The 15,708-nt window shown below is 39.2% G+C and overlaps 1 protein-coding gene across 6 annotated transcripts in view; it reads right to left on the minus strand.

Annotated features, from left to right (window-relative positions):
• MRTFB (myocardin related transcription factor B) overlaps positions 1 to 15,708 on the minus strand; it is a 224,701-nt gene that overhangs the window by 44,960 nt on the left and 164,033 nt on the right. The window contains exon 1 of one of the 6 annotated variants that reach the window (XM_037507577.2): positions 15,341 to 15,698. The exons of the other annotated variants lie outside the window; for them this stretch is intronic. Within the exon in view, the coding sequence (XP_037363474.1) occupies positions 15,341 to 15,461 (121 nt within the window). The 5' untranslated portion in view covers positions 15,462 to 15,698. Of the gene's footprint in view, positions 1 to 15,340; positions 15,699 to 15,708 lie in introns of those variants that run through there. 6 annotated transcript variants of the gene reach the window in all.

The raw sequence follows: 15,708 nt of genomic DNA on the forward strand, positions 1-15,708 counted from the left end.
GGACCCCCCTAATCAAGAGAGGGAGATGAGCTAAGCCATCTGCTTACCCTATGGGTCACATTTTTCTTAACCAGCCTGAATTCAAGGCTTTTATTTTTATTTAAAAAACCTATTATACAAGTGATACATGTTCATTATACAAAATAAGGAAATACAAAAAAGGAGGAAGGAACTGAAAAAGAAAATCTCCGACGAAGTCACCAAGAGAGACACACAACTACTGTTTACCATTATCGGTATAATTGTCTCTTATCTAAGCATAAATTTTTATTCCCTGCTTCTATATACTATGATCACATTGTAGATGTAATGATAAGCATTCTAACAGCTACATAAAACATTCTGTTGGGTGGACATGCCACAGCTAACTAAATACTCCCCTACTGTTTGTCACTAAAGGTTGTTTCCATTTTTTGCAACTATAAATGATGCGATGGTGGAATTTTTGTGTATAAAGTTTATTCCTTATTCCCTAGGAATAGGAATATCTCTATGTGATCCATATGAAGCATGGCACAAATAATGAGACTATAGTCTCTGTGTGCAAATCAGCATGTTTTGAAAACATACTTGTATAAGAACATAGATGCACAATACTCTAGCTCCACTTAGTTTAGAGAAAACAATTATTGAATTTTTTCAAGGTGATGTGTCTTTTTATCTCTTTCAGCTATTATTCATGGTTTCCTGGTACATCCCAACAAAGAGAAAAATGCACCCAATTTTGAAAATTCTACTTAGTGTTATTTCTTGTAATAAAAGATAAAACAATATTGTGCCAAAAGAAGTATTTTGAACTTGCTCTTTTTTATATATAAGAATAAAACTTTTATTATAAGCACCATTCAAAAAAATGAAAGGTAGTTTATCTAATGGTAAAAACAGGATACATTATTCTTACTCAGTACACAAATAGTTCAGGTATTAAAAAGTATCTTCTTTTAGTACCTTTCACGTACTTTTATAAAATAAAACTTGAGGATTAGTTTTCAATACTAAAAAAGCCTTAAAATAAAACATCTTTCACAAAATACTTGTTCCCCACTTCAAAATTTTCAGGTGCTTTTCAAACCAAGATGATATGTCTATCCTCCTTTGTTTCTATAAGTAGAATGTTTGAAATATAGCCACAATATGATTAAAACACCCTTTCACTCTAAAGAAAAAAAGTACTATGTAGCATTTTAATAACATACAGCAGTTTAGCCTGAGTTGTAGAAGCCAAGACAAAGCACAGTTTTGGCTCAGGGGGCTTGGAAGGGGACATCTGAGGACTGCACATTACAAGGCGGAGTGGCACTTTCTGGGAAGCAGTGTGGCAAGCAGCCACAGTCTTAGAAATTCTTTATAAATAGCTAGTTTCAGTTATGGGGAGATAGGGGGTGGGTTGAGAAGAGAGAGTTGAGGAGAGGGAGATGAGTAGTATCTGCAAGCTAGAGGGAGGGTTCAGAATGTATTACTTAATTGCAGTACAATGGGTGGAATAAACTGCATGAGGGGAGAAAAGAAATCCAAAGGCTGAGCCATCAAGCGAAGGCTGCGACATCAGAGGCAAAAGCAAAGATGGAAAACTAATGAACACTCTCAAGTTGACTATGGATTGGCTCTGAACTAGGCACAAACCAGACTCTAGTTTCAGTTTTTTAATTTTTTCAAACAGATGTTTGTGTAGCTAAAAGAATGAAGTAGCTGGACTCTGGCAAAATTTATTCTCTATTGTTTAAATAGCATTAAATCAGGGGCCTAGTTCTATTTAAAAAAATAGAATTTAGAAAAGTCAAAATTCTCACATTACCTTTTGAAATTAGATATAGGTGAGATTAATTGGTCTTTAAGTAACATTTTAGAACAACTAATTTGAGGGCACTATTCAATCCTGTGTCTTATCAAGCAGCAGCTCAGAGATAAAATTTAGAATTACATTTGTCTAATGAGGTAAGGGTAAATGACATGAAAAAATTATATCTAAAGGGCAAAAGACTGAACTACTTTTCCTTAAAAACAAATATTTAAAAAGGTGTTGGTGGTTATTAGAGTCACAAACACTATGAGATATTTTATAGACTTGATGAAGATAAACACTTTGCCCCCTTAAAAATAAACCCACAAGGATTTTTAAACTTCTTAAAAATATTTTATTTTATATAATTCTTACATCATTTTTCATTTTTGCACAATGTATGCATTTTCATTTTGGGTATATTCCCCATACAATTGCACCCCCCCTAATTTTGACCCTAATCTTTCCTCTTCCCCCACCCCCATAGTGTGTCTCTGGTTTATAGTTGCTTGATGATTTTGATTTTTTCTTTATTATAGTTAGTCTTTTTCCTGGTTCCTTATTTAGGTTTTCTAAATTCCTGCTATGAGTGAGACCATCCGGTATTTTTTTTTTTTTTCTTTCTGGCTTATTTCGCTGAGGAGGATCCCTTCCAGCTCCATCCATGTTGCCGCAAATTGCATGAGTTTATCTTTTTGATTGCCAAGTAATATTCCATTGTGTAATAAAGTAAAAATCAAAATCAACAAGCAACTATAAACCAGAGACACACTACAGAGGGGGGAGAAGGGAATAGGATCAAAACAAGGGGGGTGGGTGGGAATTGTATGGGGACTATAACCAAGATGGAAATGCATACATTGTGCAAAAATGAAAAATGATGTAAAAAAATACATAAAATAAAATTTAAAAAAAACATGAAATCTAGAGATCATTCTTACTGGCTGATAGGTCGTATGGATAGATCAATCACACGTGCTGAGGTTTCTGGAATGTTTGCTATTACAAACAACACTGCAGTGAATCTCATTCATTTTGGGGCATTCATGGTAATATATGTGTAATAATTTCTAATAATGGAACATGGATTTAAAATTTTGATGGGGCAGTTTGCAATAGAAAGAGTTGAAGCAAATTCTATTTCAATTTATAAGAGAGCATTTCTTCATTCCTTCCCCCATTGTGTATCTCTTCCTGTTTTAAGGTAACTTTGAATCCAGAAACAAAGGCCATTTCCTCTCACCCAAGGGTACTGGTGACATCATGCCAAGACAACAATAAAATGTGCTACAATCAATAAGTGGTAAGAAACCAAAACAGGTCAAAAGAAAGAGTGAGGGTAATGAAGCTGGGATTTTGACTGAAAGCAGAGATAATCGTAGTGGTTGTGAGACACTCAGGATAAGCTTTCTCTTATAAACCACATATTTACTTATAAATTTGGTGACACTTTCTGATGTTCCTGAGTGGAGATCTTTAAGTGCAAAATACATTGTTTTCCTTCAACTGTAACACAGCTGAGAGATGTAGTGGACACACCTGAGATATATTTAGAATAAAATCAACAGTATGTGGTAATGGGACTGGATGTCATGTTTGAGACATCATGAAGAGAAAGAGAAAACAAAGATGACTCCTGGGTTTCTGACTTACGGCCCTGGGCATTCCATTTGCTGAGATAAAGAACACAGACACCTTGGTCAATAGGAAGCTCAGCTTCAGACATGTCTGCACTGGAAGTACAGGTGGCAAAGTGACAGCTGGCTCTATGGGTTCAGGTTTCAGAAGATAGGTTTTAACAGGAGATTGAAATCTGGGAGTTGTCATTTATGTACACAGTAGGTAAAGCCATGGGACTATGCTTTAAGTGGAGAGTGCAGCTAGAAAAGACAAAAGAATCGCAGGGCGGAGCTCTTAGGAAAGCCAACAATTGAAAGTCCATTTACAAGTCAGGTAGGGGCTGCCAATCCATCAGAGACCAGAGGAAGCTGCTTAAAGAGGTGGAGGAGAGGAGTCTACAGAAGTGTTTCCAGAAGGGGATCAAATGCTGTGGTTTTAATGCAGGGAGGAGATCTCTTTGGAGAATGAGGGAAGTCAGACTGGGGTAGAAAGGAGAGACAGGAATGTGAACAAAGAGAACGGAAGTGATAATCTCACCATGCTGCCCTCGAAGAGCCGGAGAGACAGGAAAGCTTGAGGGTGTGGAGCTTCAGGCTGGATCACACTTGAGCACACTTATAACTGATGCAGGTCAAAAGAAAGGTGAGGGGAGGAGAGAAAAGCAAAGGGAAGAGATCAAGAATGAATGACTATGAATGAGAAGAAAAGAGTAAGACACAGCAGGCCCTTGAAGAGCAGCAGGGGTTCAGAGCACAGTGAAGGCCTGAGTGAGGGGACACTTCCTCTGGCACAGCAGGAAGGTGATGAGGGCTGGACACAACTGCAGGCAGGTTTGTAGGTTTGGTCTGGGATATCCTGGCAGTTCCCAAAGGATACCTTTTCTCAGAAAGGAAGAAAGGTCATCTGTTGAAAGTGAGATGGATAACGGAAAAGTTACTTTTGAGACCAGTGAAGGGGGTTTGAAATATCTCTGCAGACTGCGAAGAGCAAGTTGAAATGAGAAACATGGTTATTTGTCACCGAATGCGTCAATTAATAATGCAACAGCTTGGTGGGGAAAAATTGCTCAGGAATCTGTCAAGTCATTCACTGGCTCCGAACTGTATCATTTCTGATAGGAAAAAAAAAAAAAAAAAAAAAAACCACTAGCTACAAAACCAGAACATTTGGCAGTTTTTTCTAAAGCTCATCATGCAAAATTTGAATTAAGAACAGTCGCAGAGCCTCCCTGGTGGCTTAGGGGTCAAGTCTCAGCGCTATCACAGCTATGGCCTGAGTTCAATCCCCAGCCTGGGAGCTGACCCACATGGGGCAGCAGACCTCTCCTGTCTCCCCGCTGCTCTCCTCAGTAGTGTATTTCAGTAGATCCACCTGGTTCTGCTCCCCACTCTCTCTGGTGAATCCCCTCATCTCCCACCCCTCTGGCTTAGACCCCAGTTCTTATATGCATAAATAAATAAAATAAATCTTTAAAAAGAAAAAGAACAATTACAGCCCAGCAATTCCCCTTGGAGGTGAACTTTTTGAAAAGACCTAAAAAAAATTGGTCTCACACAGGTGTACACACACGTTCAGAGCAACATTATTCTTAACAGGTAGAATCTACATAACATGTAGAAATAGTTCAAAGTTCATCAACCAATGAACAGATGAACCATAATGGACACACACCAGTGGAGTATTATTCAGCTAGAGAAAGAAACCAAGTACTGATGCATGCTGTAACAGTGTAAGTGAAGGGAGTCAGACACAGAAGGCCACGGATTAGAAGACTCCATAGATGTACATCCGTAGAGACAGAGCTCAGCTGGTGGTTATCAGGAAATGGGGGGAAGAGGGTGAGGGGGTAGCTGTTTAATGGCCATGGGTTTTTTTCCTGGAGTGATGAAATGTTTTGGCAGCAGACAGAGGTGTGGTTTTGTTTAACATTGTGACAGTAAGAAATGCCTCTGAATCATTCACTTAAAAATGGTTAATTTTATGTAATATGAACTTAACCATAATTAACAAAAAAGAGAAGTTAGCAGAAGAACAGGCTTTAAGAAACTAATAACCACATTTCATATTTCCCACCTACCCTAGCTGGCACCCTATTAATGCTCTAATGTTAATGTTAACTGTTCATGGGGACTATCTTGCAGTGACTTGGTAACTAAAGTTAGAGCTCCATTATATATCCCCCACCACACCAAATTCTAGGTTTCGTTGTTTTCCCCTTTTAGATCCCAGCCTTATATTCCAACACCTTCTATGTTTGCTATACAGGAATTTTAATGTACACGATTCATTTAATTTTGCATTGTATATCAGAATGTGTAACTGAGTTACTATTCTTTAAGGAAGAAGAATACTAAGCCAAATTTAAGAATAAATCACCAAAAGATATTCAACAGGCAAGTGATTGCCCCGGGGCAGAACCAAGTCCTTTTCACTTTGCTGTGTGACTCTGAGGCATTGGATATTTCTGAATTGATGTTGGTGGTAAAACAGAAGACAAAAATCTAATTATGTTGTTTTGAAGGGTAAAAGACAACTAAACTGGCTAAAGGCAAATGAGTAAGATCATGAAAAAGTGGTAGATACCAATTTCTTTTCATCTCCGCTTACAATTAATAACGAAATCCATGCTGCATTAATGAAGAGAAAAATCACTGAAGTTTTCTCATAATGAGATTATAAAGAGGAGCAAACCAAGATTACTGACCTTTGGTTATATTTTTAGGGATCTAATTTGGCAACTATAAAATAAGATTCCTCTTCAAGTAATTTTAAAAAATGGAATGCAAGGAGCCCAAAAATAAAATGGTGGTTTGTCCCGTAAGAGCCGTGCTATCTGCACTGATTAAGCAAACTTCCATCACCACTTCCTGTCTGAAGCAAAGGCTGAGTTACACAGTGTGCACATAAATCAAAACCTCAGACACTACTGAGAGCAAACAGCATTTTGATCAGGAATTTTTATATTATGACTACTTTCCATTTTAAGAAGGGAGCAACATCAAAATAACTTAAAAAAAAAAACAAACCCAAAAATCTATGCAAACCAGTCTTTGACCTTAGACCGACTCGTAGGAATCACTGCCTTCCACTCTCCGGTCAGATGAAGTCCACTGGGGTGGGGTGGGGAATGAGGCAGGTGGTACAAACTGCAGAATTCTAACCTATTGTCCCTTGCCAGTAAGAAGGGCACAATCTTGAATGTAGCATTTACGCTCTATTAGGAAGGAAAGAGCAAAACTGAGTTAGAAACTACAATGTTAACAGTCCAGGTTAAAGTACTGTGGGTTTCAGCATTAATCTGCAGCATGAGTTCAGGAAGACAATGTTTTTACACCCAGCCTTGGAAATTTACAGGCACTCTGATAACTCTGTGGTTGGCTGCTGCTTCTGTTACCATGGAAACAGACTGCTAAAAATGGGGCATGTTTCTTTAAACTGATCATACCTTCACACAAATTCCCTTCTCCTTTTTGTCAAAAGTTGGAATGAATTTAAAGTATGCTTCTCGTGTATGACAACGTGATGTCAAACCAGGGAGTCTGGTACAGAATGGCAGGAATAACTTTAGTCTGTGCCAGACACACAGAAAGATATTATACATACATGCATTAAAAAAAATCTCATTCGGTTAAAAAGCAGTAGAAATAAAGTGCATAAAGGAGTAAGTGGAAATATAATACCCATAAAAGGGACTTCAAAAGCCAAATCACCCATTTAATTGCCTGATCAGTGGCCATGCAAAGAGTTAAAACAATAATCGCTTTGTTTTTTCAAATGATTTTTACTTGTAGAACCATGCAGGTCCTATAACCCAAACTTTTCTATGCTACATGATTCCCAAAGGAGATGATGCTTATGCTTATTTTTCTTTTAAGGACAATCAAAATTCTATATTCCGCAACACATTAGAATTTTTGTGTGCAGCTTCAGTAGAGGTGCCTTTGGGTTAACACTAAATCCCTCAGTTGGGATTTTTTGCTAATTTCCTAAAATGGGAAAATGCAAGTTAATCTACCTGCTCCCCTTGACTTAAACCAACAAGAAAAAATGCTCTAACGGATCTGCATTCCTGACCCCACAGCTTCTATAGTTTTCTAGTTGAGAAATGTATTATGTTAGCCAACAGACACACTCCCTTGGAAATTTTATGCAGCTGGGAAATCCAGCCTCAGTGCTTCTGCAGCCTAGAAACTGCTTTTTCTTTGCTTCAAACTGGAAAGGATTGCTAAGTAGGACAAATGGAGGGATCTTTCTTTCCCCTTCACGATGTAGATACAATGTGTTCAGAAACTGTCCAGAGAGTTTCACATGTAGCACTCATTTAATCTTCATAACCCCCTCAGAAGGGTATAACAACTCTATCACAGATAAATGGAGCACTTGTCCAAGATCACAGCTAGTGAGGGAGCACCAACACTAATGAGATAAATTAAATGGTATGTCCATAGGATCTTTCTTTTGAAAAGTCTAGCACACAAAAAGAAATATGTCTTGATATATTATTAAGCCTTGGTCATCATACCAAATAATCTCAATAACACTTGGATCACAGTCTGTATCTTATAAGTCTTGTATATTACAATTTCAATAGAAAAAGTGTTTAAACAAAAGTAGAGTGATGTCATGATAGATATCAATCATTAGCGCTGTGAGAGTGCTACAATAAAACAGCAGTCACATGCAGATGTGAAGGTAGTTGAAATGGTCGTTTTGATGTGCCTTTTTCCCTTGAGGTGAAGGGATCAGAGTCAGCAAAGCAGCCCCAGACACTTCTGGTCACCTGTGGGAGAGACCGACCTCCCCTGCAATCACATTCACTTGGGAGACGAAGCACCAGACAGACGAGCTGCAAACACGGTGGCAACAAAACAGACACACAGCCCCTTCCCTTACAGACCCACAGGCTGCAGGGGGCGACGAACATCTGAAAAACCCACTGTGATAGATACAGAAACTTTTAATCCATTTGTTTAAGGAAGGGCCCTGAACAGAAAGACCTGTGAGAAAGCCAAGTCTGAAGGGAAATTGAAGGATGAGCTGCAGCTGCTTTGGCGTGGGCAGTGCGGTGGGCAGGAGAGCCCTTGGGGAGAGGAGACAGCAGCTTTACCACAGCTCCTGGAGGCTGGATTTTAACTCAAGCCCAAAAGGGGGCCCATTCGAGTGAGAGCAGCGGCACAATTAAGATTCTACCTAAAGATGACAGCCAAGGAGAGGGCGGGATCAGGTCAGCAGCTCTATTGCTACTTGTGTCAAGAGTCCTGAAAAGATTCTATTTGAGCAAATGTATGAGGGAAGGAAACTAGACTTTTGGTGGTGAGCACAACATTGCATTCACGGAGGTGGTTTATAAGGCTGTACACCTGAAACCTGTATGTTATAAAGCAATGCTACTTCAACAAAAAACCACCACACGAGTCAATGTTGGATGAACAAAATTAAAGCTTAAACAAAAAGCTTTGATAAATGTATTGTTTATCAGCTCCCCCCCCCAGAATAGCATTTTTTCAACACTTGTTGACAAAGATTCTGAGGAAGGGGGTCCTGGACAAGTCTGGTGGCTGTAGAGATACAGTGCTGTGGATAAATGGAGTATTTTTGAGGTAGAATTGGATCTAGTAATAGGTTATAAGGAGGTGGGGGAGGATGGTGCCAAGGACTGCTTTCATTTAGGTGCTTGCCATGAGCCAAGAAGGACATTTTTGAGATAAGAAACCTAGAGCAGTATGTTTCATGGGAAGAGGAGACACGGGGACACAGATGACCACACAGGGTCTGGTGCCCAGGACAGAGCCTGGGCCTCAGCCTGTAATCCCCACTCACTTGGAATGGCTGTTTCTGTTATCTCGTCCGTGTGTTGTGAGCATTTTAGCTCCTATACTATTGTTCAGTTTCCTACTCTTCAGGCTGTGAGTGGCTTACGGAGATTTATAGCCTTTCGCTTCATGCTGTACAGAGGCACTCAAATTTTTGCCAAATGCGATTCTTTCTTTTTTTGTGTGGGGGCTGATTGCAGACTTTATTATTTATTTATTATTTATTTTTATTTATATATATTTTTACATTGCTGTTCATTCTTGCATAGTGTTTGACTTCTCCCCGCAGGGGTAATCCCCATAACACTCCCACCGCTAAGACACCCGTGGAGCATCACCTGCAGCCTCCTGCCCTCTTCCTTCCCCTGTTTTGCTCCCTGACCCTTCCCCTCCCCAGTTGAATGTCTCGGATTTATTGTTTGCTTGCTAGTTTTGTCTTTGAGATGAGTTATTACTAAGGAAAAGTTAAATTATATAATTTCATCTCAAAAGTAGCATGCATCCATAAAAAAAATCAACTAACGCCTTTTTATGGTTTCCTTCATAGATGTATGTCACATGAACTTAATGTACCTTAACTCTACAAATTTGGTTTTTTGAAAGCCTTTGGCGACACCTCATTTGTACAACACTTTCAATTATGAGGGCTGGCAGAAAAGAAATAAGACAGAAATCAAAATAGATGTTGCAAAATTCATATGCTTTACTTAGAGGGCTTTGAAGCATTCTTTATTTCAACTGTCAACTTGTTTCTCCTACTATGGCTCAATAAATTTTAGTTGAATCAACAGTAGAGTGAGGATTCCACTATTACATTTGCTCATCTGTTGCTTACTTTAAGGTTAGAAGGGATAAATCAGAAAAAGGAGGCAGCCCAGAGTATTAGGCAACAAGACTAACAGTAAATAACAATCCGAGTAATCAAGATGTAGGGATGTCACACTCCGCTAATCAACTGTACATACCTGTCGGCACCTGAACACACCAGTGCTTGCACTGTGGGCCAGCTGCTAATTTAGAGTTGAAATGTCAATTATACTTGAAGGTAACAGTTCAAATATTCTGTTCAAGAAGGCAGAGAAGGGTATAGTACCCTTTAGATGCTTGTTACATAACAGTGTGTTTATGAAATGCAGAATATTGGGGGTGGGGAGATGCAAAAATGATACACACAGTGACTCTATCTCCAGGAAGTTTCATGGTCCAATAGTGAAGTGAACTGGTCACAGCACAAAAGGTGAAATGCCACACAAAGGTGCAAGTAAAGTTATTAGGAGTGTGCAGGAGAGAAGAAATTATATTTAGCTGATAGGGTCATGTGACTTTCTCCAGGAAGTGGCACGCGGATTGAGTTTTGACTCTGGAGCTGCAGGGCTGAGGTGGGAGAGGAGCAGAGCTAAGGCGCTGGGGAGGGCCATGCCCAGCAGTGCTGTCCAGAGGAACCTGCCCATTGAAGGGCATGCCTTCCGCCTGCACCGCTCGATGCAGTAGCTGCTAACCACATGTGGCGATCCACAAGCTGAGATGTGGCTAATGTGACAGAGGAGGTGAATAAAACATTTTTAATTTCAATTATTTTAAATTTAAGTGACCACCACAACTAAATGGATAGTACAGGTGGAATATGAATAATTCCATCTTTAAATTTCTTTTGATTAAGGATATGTACTAGAGGTTTATTTAATCTGTTTTCTCCAAGATGAATTACATCTTGGACATCTCAGATAATGTGTATCCTTTTCAACAGACAGACTCCAGCCATGCCTCAGTTTTTTACATTAATCTACTCTACTGTTTGGTATTACCATCAACCACACACTGTCACACACTTCCTTCAACTATCCTTCAACAGTCCACACAAAGCAGGGAATACGTTCCCCCAGATCTGTAAATTCTCCCCCCACACCCAAAGCTGAGTCACAACAGAAGGAATCCAAATGCCCAAGTCACTTCCCCAGAGGACAGGTTAATGGGACAGTTGTCCAATTTACAGTGGATTGGATTTTAAACAAAAAATACTTTTTGGTTAAACCACTGAGCTTTGGGCCTCCCCTGGTGGTGCAGCATTTGAGCGCTGGGCTGCGAAGCTGCCTGCAGCCTCTGCAGTGCCGGTTTGATCCCCGGCCGCCGGGCGAGGGTCCCACATGGCGCGTAGACCTCTCCTGCCGCCTGCTGCTCCCCTCAGAACAGTCTGCCTGTTCTGTTCCTTGCTCTGGCTCTGGTGAATTCTCTCACCTTCCTGCACTTCTGACTGTACCCAGTGCTTGTACAAATAAATAAATAAATAAATAAATAAATCTTAAAAAAAAAAAATAAAACCAAAAAACACTAATATTCAACTCAGTTTTGTTTCCGGGGTTTTATTTTTATCATTAGAGAGCCCTGTACAGCAAACATCACTTTCCCCTGTTTAAACAGGTATGCTACCATTTTGTCTTTGATGAAATGAGACACACTAGCTGGTAGCACTGATATTTAGATTCACTATCTCAATAATGACTCAGAGTAAGCCACTTAACTGAATTAAGCCATTTCAATTTTAGTCTTTCCCCAAATTCATAATTATTAATTCTTCAGCCATCAAGTTAATGATGTGTAATTTCCATCTTTACTTGTAGAACCAGAAATTAAATTTAAATCTCATCCATGTTGAACGTAATTAGAAAGTGTTCTAACCCTTTTGTGGACTAGTCAAAAGTTGAAATTCTCTATTGCTGCTTTGACAAAAGAAACTAGTCTAAGGAAAATTCCCTACTTTGAATTCATGACATTTATTGCTAGTCTCACCAAAAGCAGAAAATAATTAAATTCTCAACTCCACACATGGATTGGTATCTGTCAGAAAGTTTGTCTGAGCATCAACAAAACTGTGAGGTGACGTGCTTTATTACTCGAACAACTCCCTGCCTGCGGTTGACAGCACTCACGGGGGCTGACACACGAGCACTTTCCTCTTGACTTTTTATAGGTATGACTAAATTCCCTTAAAATATCATATAAGCTTTTGAAATCTATGATTATTTGCTTACAAAGCCTGTTTCCGCCCAATAATAATTTTAGCTAACTAGTACTGTCACCGATAGAATTCTAAAATATCCCAAATATAAAGAAATAAAGCAACTACTTGAGAAGCAGAACTCCTTACGAGTAGACACACACACGTCGAAATACCAGTGAGATTAAGTTGTGTGTGATCAGAACAAAACGGGCCAAACTTAATCCTTCCTCATTACGTGGAAACTCATGATTCAGACATTAGGAAAAAATCTAATATCTGAAGGTTGTTCTTTCAAACAAAACCAAAGCTCAACTTTGCCAAAAACGAGTGGAAAACCAAGAGTGCTGATGTGAAATATAATAAGCATTTTAAATTAGTGTCATTTACCCAGGAGGCATAAACCACTAGACATTACTAGCTGTCACGTATATGTATGTGTCTCTTGACAAGGCAGTGTGGGATCTCATTAGACCCCAGGGTGTGTCAGTGTTTGAACTGCTATTGTCTTATCAATCACCTTTTCATGGATGGATTCCTCTGGTCCAAGACCCAAGGCATAAAAGCAGATGAAACTCAGCAGTGGTGAGCCCCGGTGTGATGTTCTATGGTTCTGGTAAGTGAACACTGGTGTTCAACACAGGTAGTGCCTGTGACATACCAAATTCCAGGAGTTAATCCTGCATAGAAAACTATTTTCATACAACTCCAAATAACAAAGTAGTTTTCTGCCCAATTTTTCCCCCCATTCTAATTAAATCCAGGTCTAATCTTCTTTCAGTGTCACCAACTTTGAGGTAAGAATTCAGCCTTGATTTTTTTTTTTTTTTACCCTTAGTCCACTCTCTAGCAGAAAATGAGTGGAAATACAGTCTGTGCAATTATAAAGCAAAATCCATCAATGCAACTGTGATGATGATGAATTATCATCCAATCCCCTCTGAGGAGTGTTTCGAGTTATAAAAGTTCTCTCCCCTTACTTCTTTATGTCTATGAACTTACTTCTCTCACCATACAGAATATGTAGAATATATTCCTATTTTGTAAATATATACAAGATTTTAAAAACTTAAATTTGAAGTACAGGAAAAAGTAACACAGAATTAAAAAAGGGATAACATTGAAGCAGGTATCTCATAAAACACCACCAACTTATATATTGTTTATCCTCATTAAACACATGAGGGAGTTAAGGCTCAACTTGTCCAGGGGCACGACACTAGTACGTGGTATGCCTGGGATTTGATTTTAAGAATCTCACTCTGGGTTCCTTGATCTTGCTATTTTGACCTCATACTAGCGCCTGTGTATACACTGAAAGCATGGTCACAGTTGTTAGGGGAAGACCCTATACATTACGTAGCTATTTCAACTCTATTTTGCTGTTCCTGTTGATAATTCTTCAACCCTGCTTTTCTACTTTTAATACCTGCCGTCTATGTGCCTTATCATACTGTGCTGTTGTGACATCTTTTTATTTCTCCTATTCCATTTCCTTTACTCCCTTAGTTTTTCAAAGTTTTAGATTTATGGTTTTATTAGTTTAATATTTGAACTTGACTTAAATGATGCATGGATAAGTATCCACCTTCTTTTTAAGTTAATGATTAAAACATTTCAGTTCCTCTTAGTGAGTCTCTAGACATGTCCTAAAAACTCCACTGGTATTCACTTTATAAGAACCACAATAAATAAGGCTTGTTATGCACAAGTAGAGGCGACCCCATTGTTTGGTTCCGGGAAACAGCTATTTATACTTCACTATGTGTCATCTGTTTCGATCTCGAGAGTTTTTCTAGCCATACCCAGAAGTGGCTCTAGCTAGTCCAACTATTATTTCTTATTATCTCTTAAATCTGTAACAATCTATCAGCACATTCTAATATTTTAAATGTCTAAGGGGAAAAAAAGAGGAATATCCTTGTGAAATAGGTTCAAACTGTTACTTAGGCAGATAACTATATTCATCCCCAAGATTCTGGCAGATGAGCAAGAGTGAGCAGAGATACACTGCGGTGGGGGGCGGGGGGAGGAGGGAGTAGAATCAAAACAAGGTGGTGGTGGTGGGAATTATACGGGGACTATAACCAAGATGAAAATGCATACATTGCGCAAAAATGAAAAATGATGTAAAAAATATATAAAATTTAAAAAAATAAAAAAATTAAAAAAAAAAAGAATAAAAAAAAAAAAGTGAGCAAAGAGGCTAGGGGCAGCTAATGGTGGGCATTGAAAGCAGATGAAATGTAAAGGGGTTACTGTGGGGAGTCTTCTTTCCAAAGACTAGAAAAGCAATTTTAAATTAAAGAGGCAAGGGTGGGTGACATTTGTAACTCACATTTAGGAAAAACTTGTTTTCTTTAGATATTGCATTTTCTTAAACTATGGCCTTTGATCTTAGTTGTTATAGTAAAGCTTGTTGGGCATTGGCCTTGCCACACTTGAATATATGAGGGCAGAAATTAGTAGTGCCCACATCTTTGGTCATTTTCTTGAATCAACTTGGGAGATGCCTGTGTAGTGGCTATTAACAGTAACAGACAGTATTCTTAAACTTATTTTTTCCTTTATATCCCCCCCAAAACCATGCAATGCACTTAACACCCCCCAAATGATGCAATGTACACTATAACCAATTAAACCATTTAAAGACATAATTAAAAAAGAGTTAGCTACCTTCCTGGTTTTAAACAATGAAACTCATAAATATGCTGATTGGGAAAAAATTTTTTCCTGCAATTATGTGTTTGTAAACCTAAAAGAAGCAATGTTCTGAATAATATTGAAAAGGAAATGGCCTCTCCTAAAAAGGGTGATGGGAGGGGGGAGGGGGAGCTGTAGAACATGAGAAAATAAACAAAATGAACCTGGAGGGATTTTACTGAAATGAGGACTGGTTTAAGTGCCCCTGCTGTATTAATTATTGCAAAGCCCCCAGAGTTCTGTCAGGTAATGAATCTTTAGTAAAGAACTACCGAGACAGCAGTTAGCTTTCATTTCAAAGAACTTAGGATGTGAAAGGTACATGAGTGAACAGAGAGCAGACACACGGCATGGTAAGCAGACACACACTCAGCTTGGCTGACAGGAATATGAATTTGGCAATTTTGCCCCGTCCACAGACAGACTGACCTTCCTTGAGACTTTTCTGGTTGCTCCCCTCAAGGCATTCCTTTTCTTTTAATGGCTCGAAATCCCCAGCTGTTAAAATCTCTGGGAAGCCCTGTTGCTGCTTCTTGGAGCTATCGATCATGGTGAGAGGTTTCTGGAGACAGGCAGCATCAAGCAGGAGAAAAGCTCAATTTGCCGAACAGCAGAGGCTGGTGCTCGAACAGGCTGGTCCCTGGGTTCTGGGTCCCTCCTCACAATACCCTAATCACTGGCAATTATGTCTCTAAGCAGCCCCGGGCAGCCATTCCCCTTTACTTCCCAGCTTGACCTGAACACACTCATGCAGCTGGAAGCCCCAAACTCTCCCTCATCGGAGGCAGAGCCACGGA

The sequence above is a fragment of the Talpa occidentalis genome, unplaced genomic scaffold (genome assembly GCF_014898055.3).
Source record: "Talpa occidentalis isolate TD23 unplaced genomic scaffold, MPIMG_talOcc4v2.1 talOcc4.12, whole genome shotgun sequence".
NCBI lineage: Eukaryota > Metazoa > Chordata > Mammalia > Eulipotyphla > Talpidae > Talpa > Talpa occidentalis.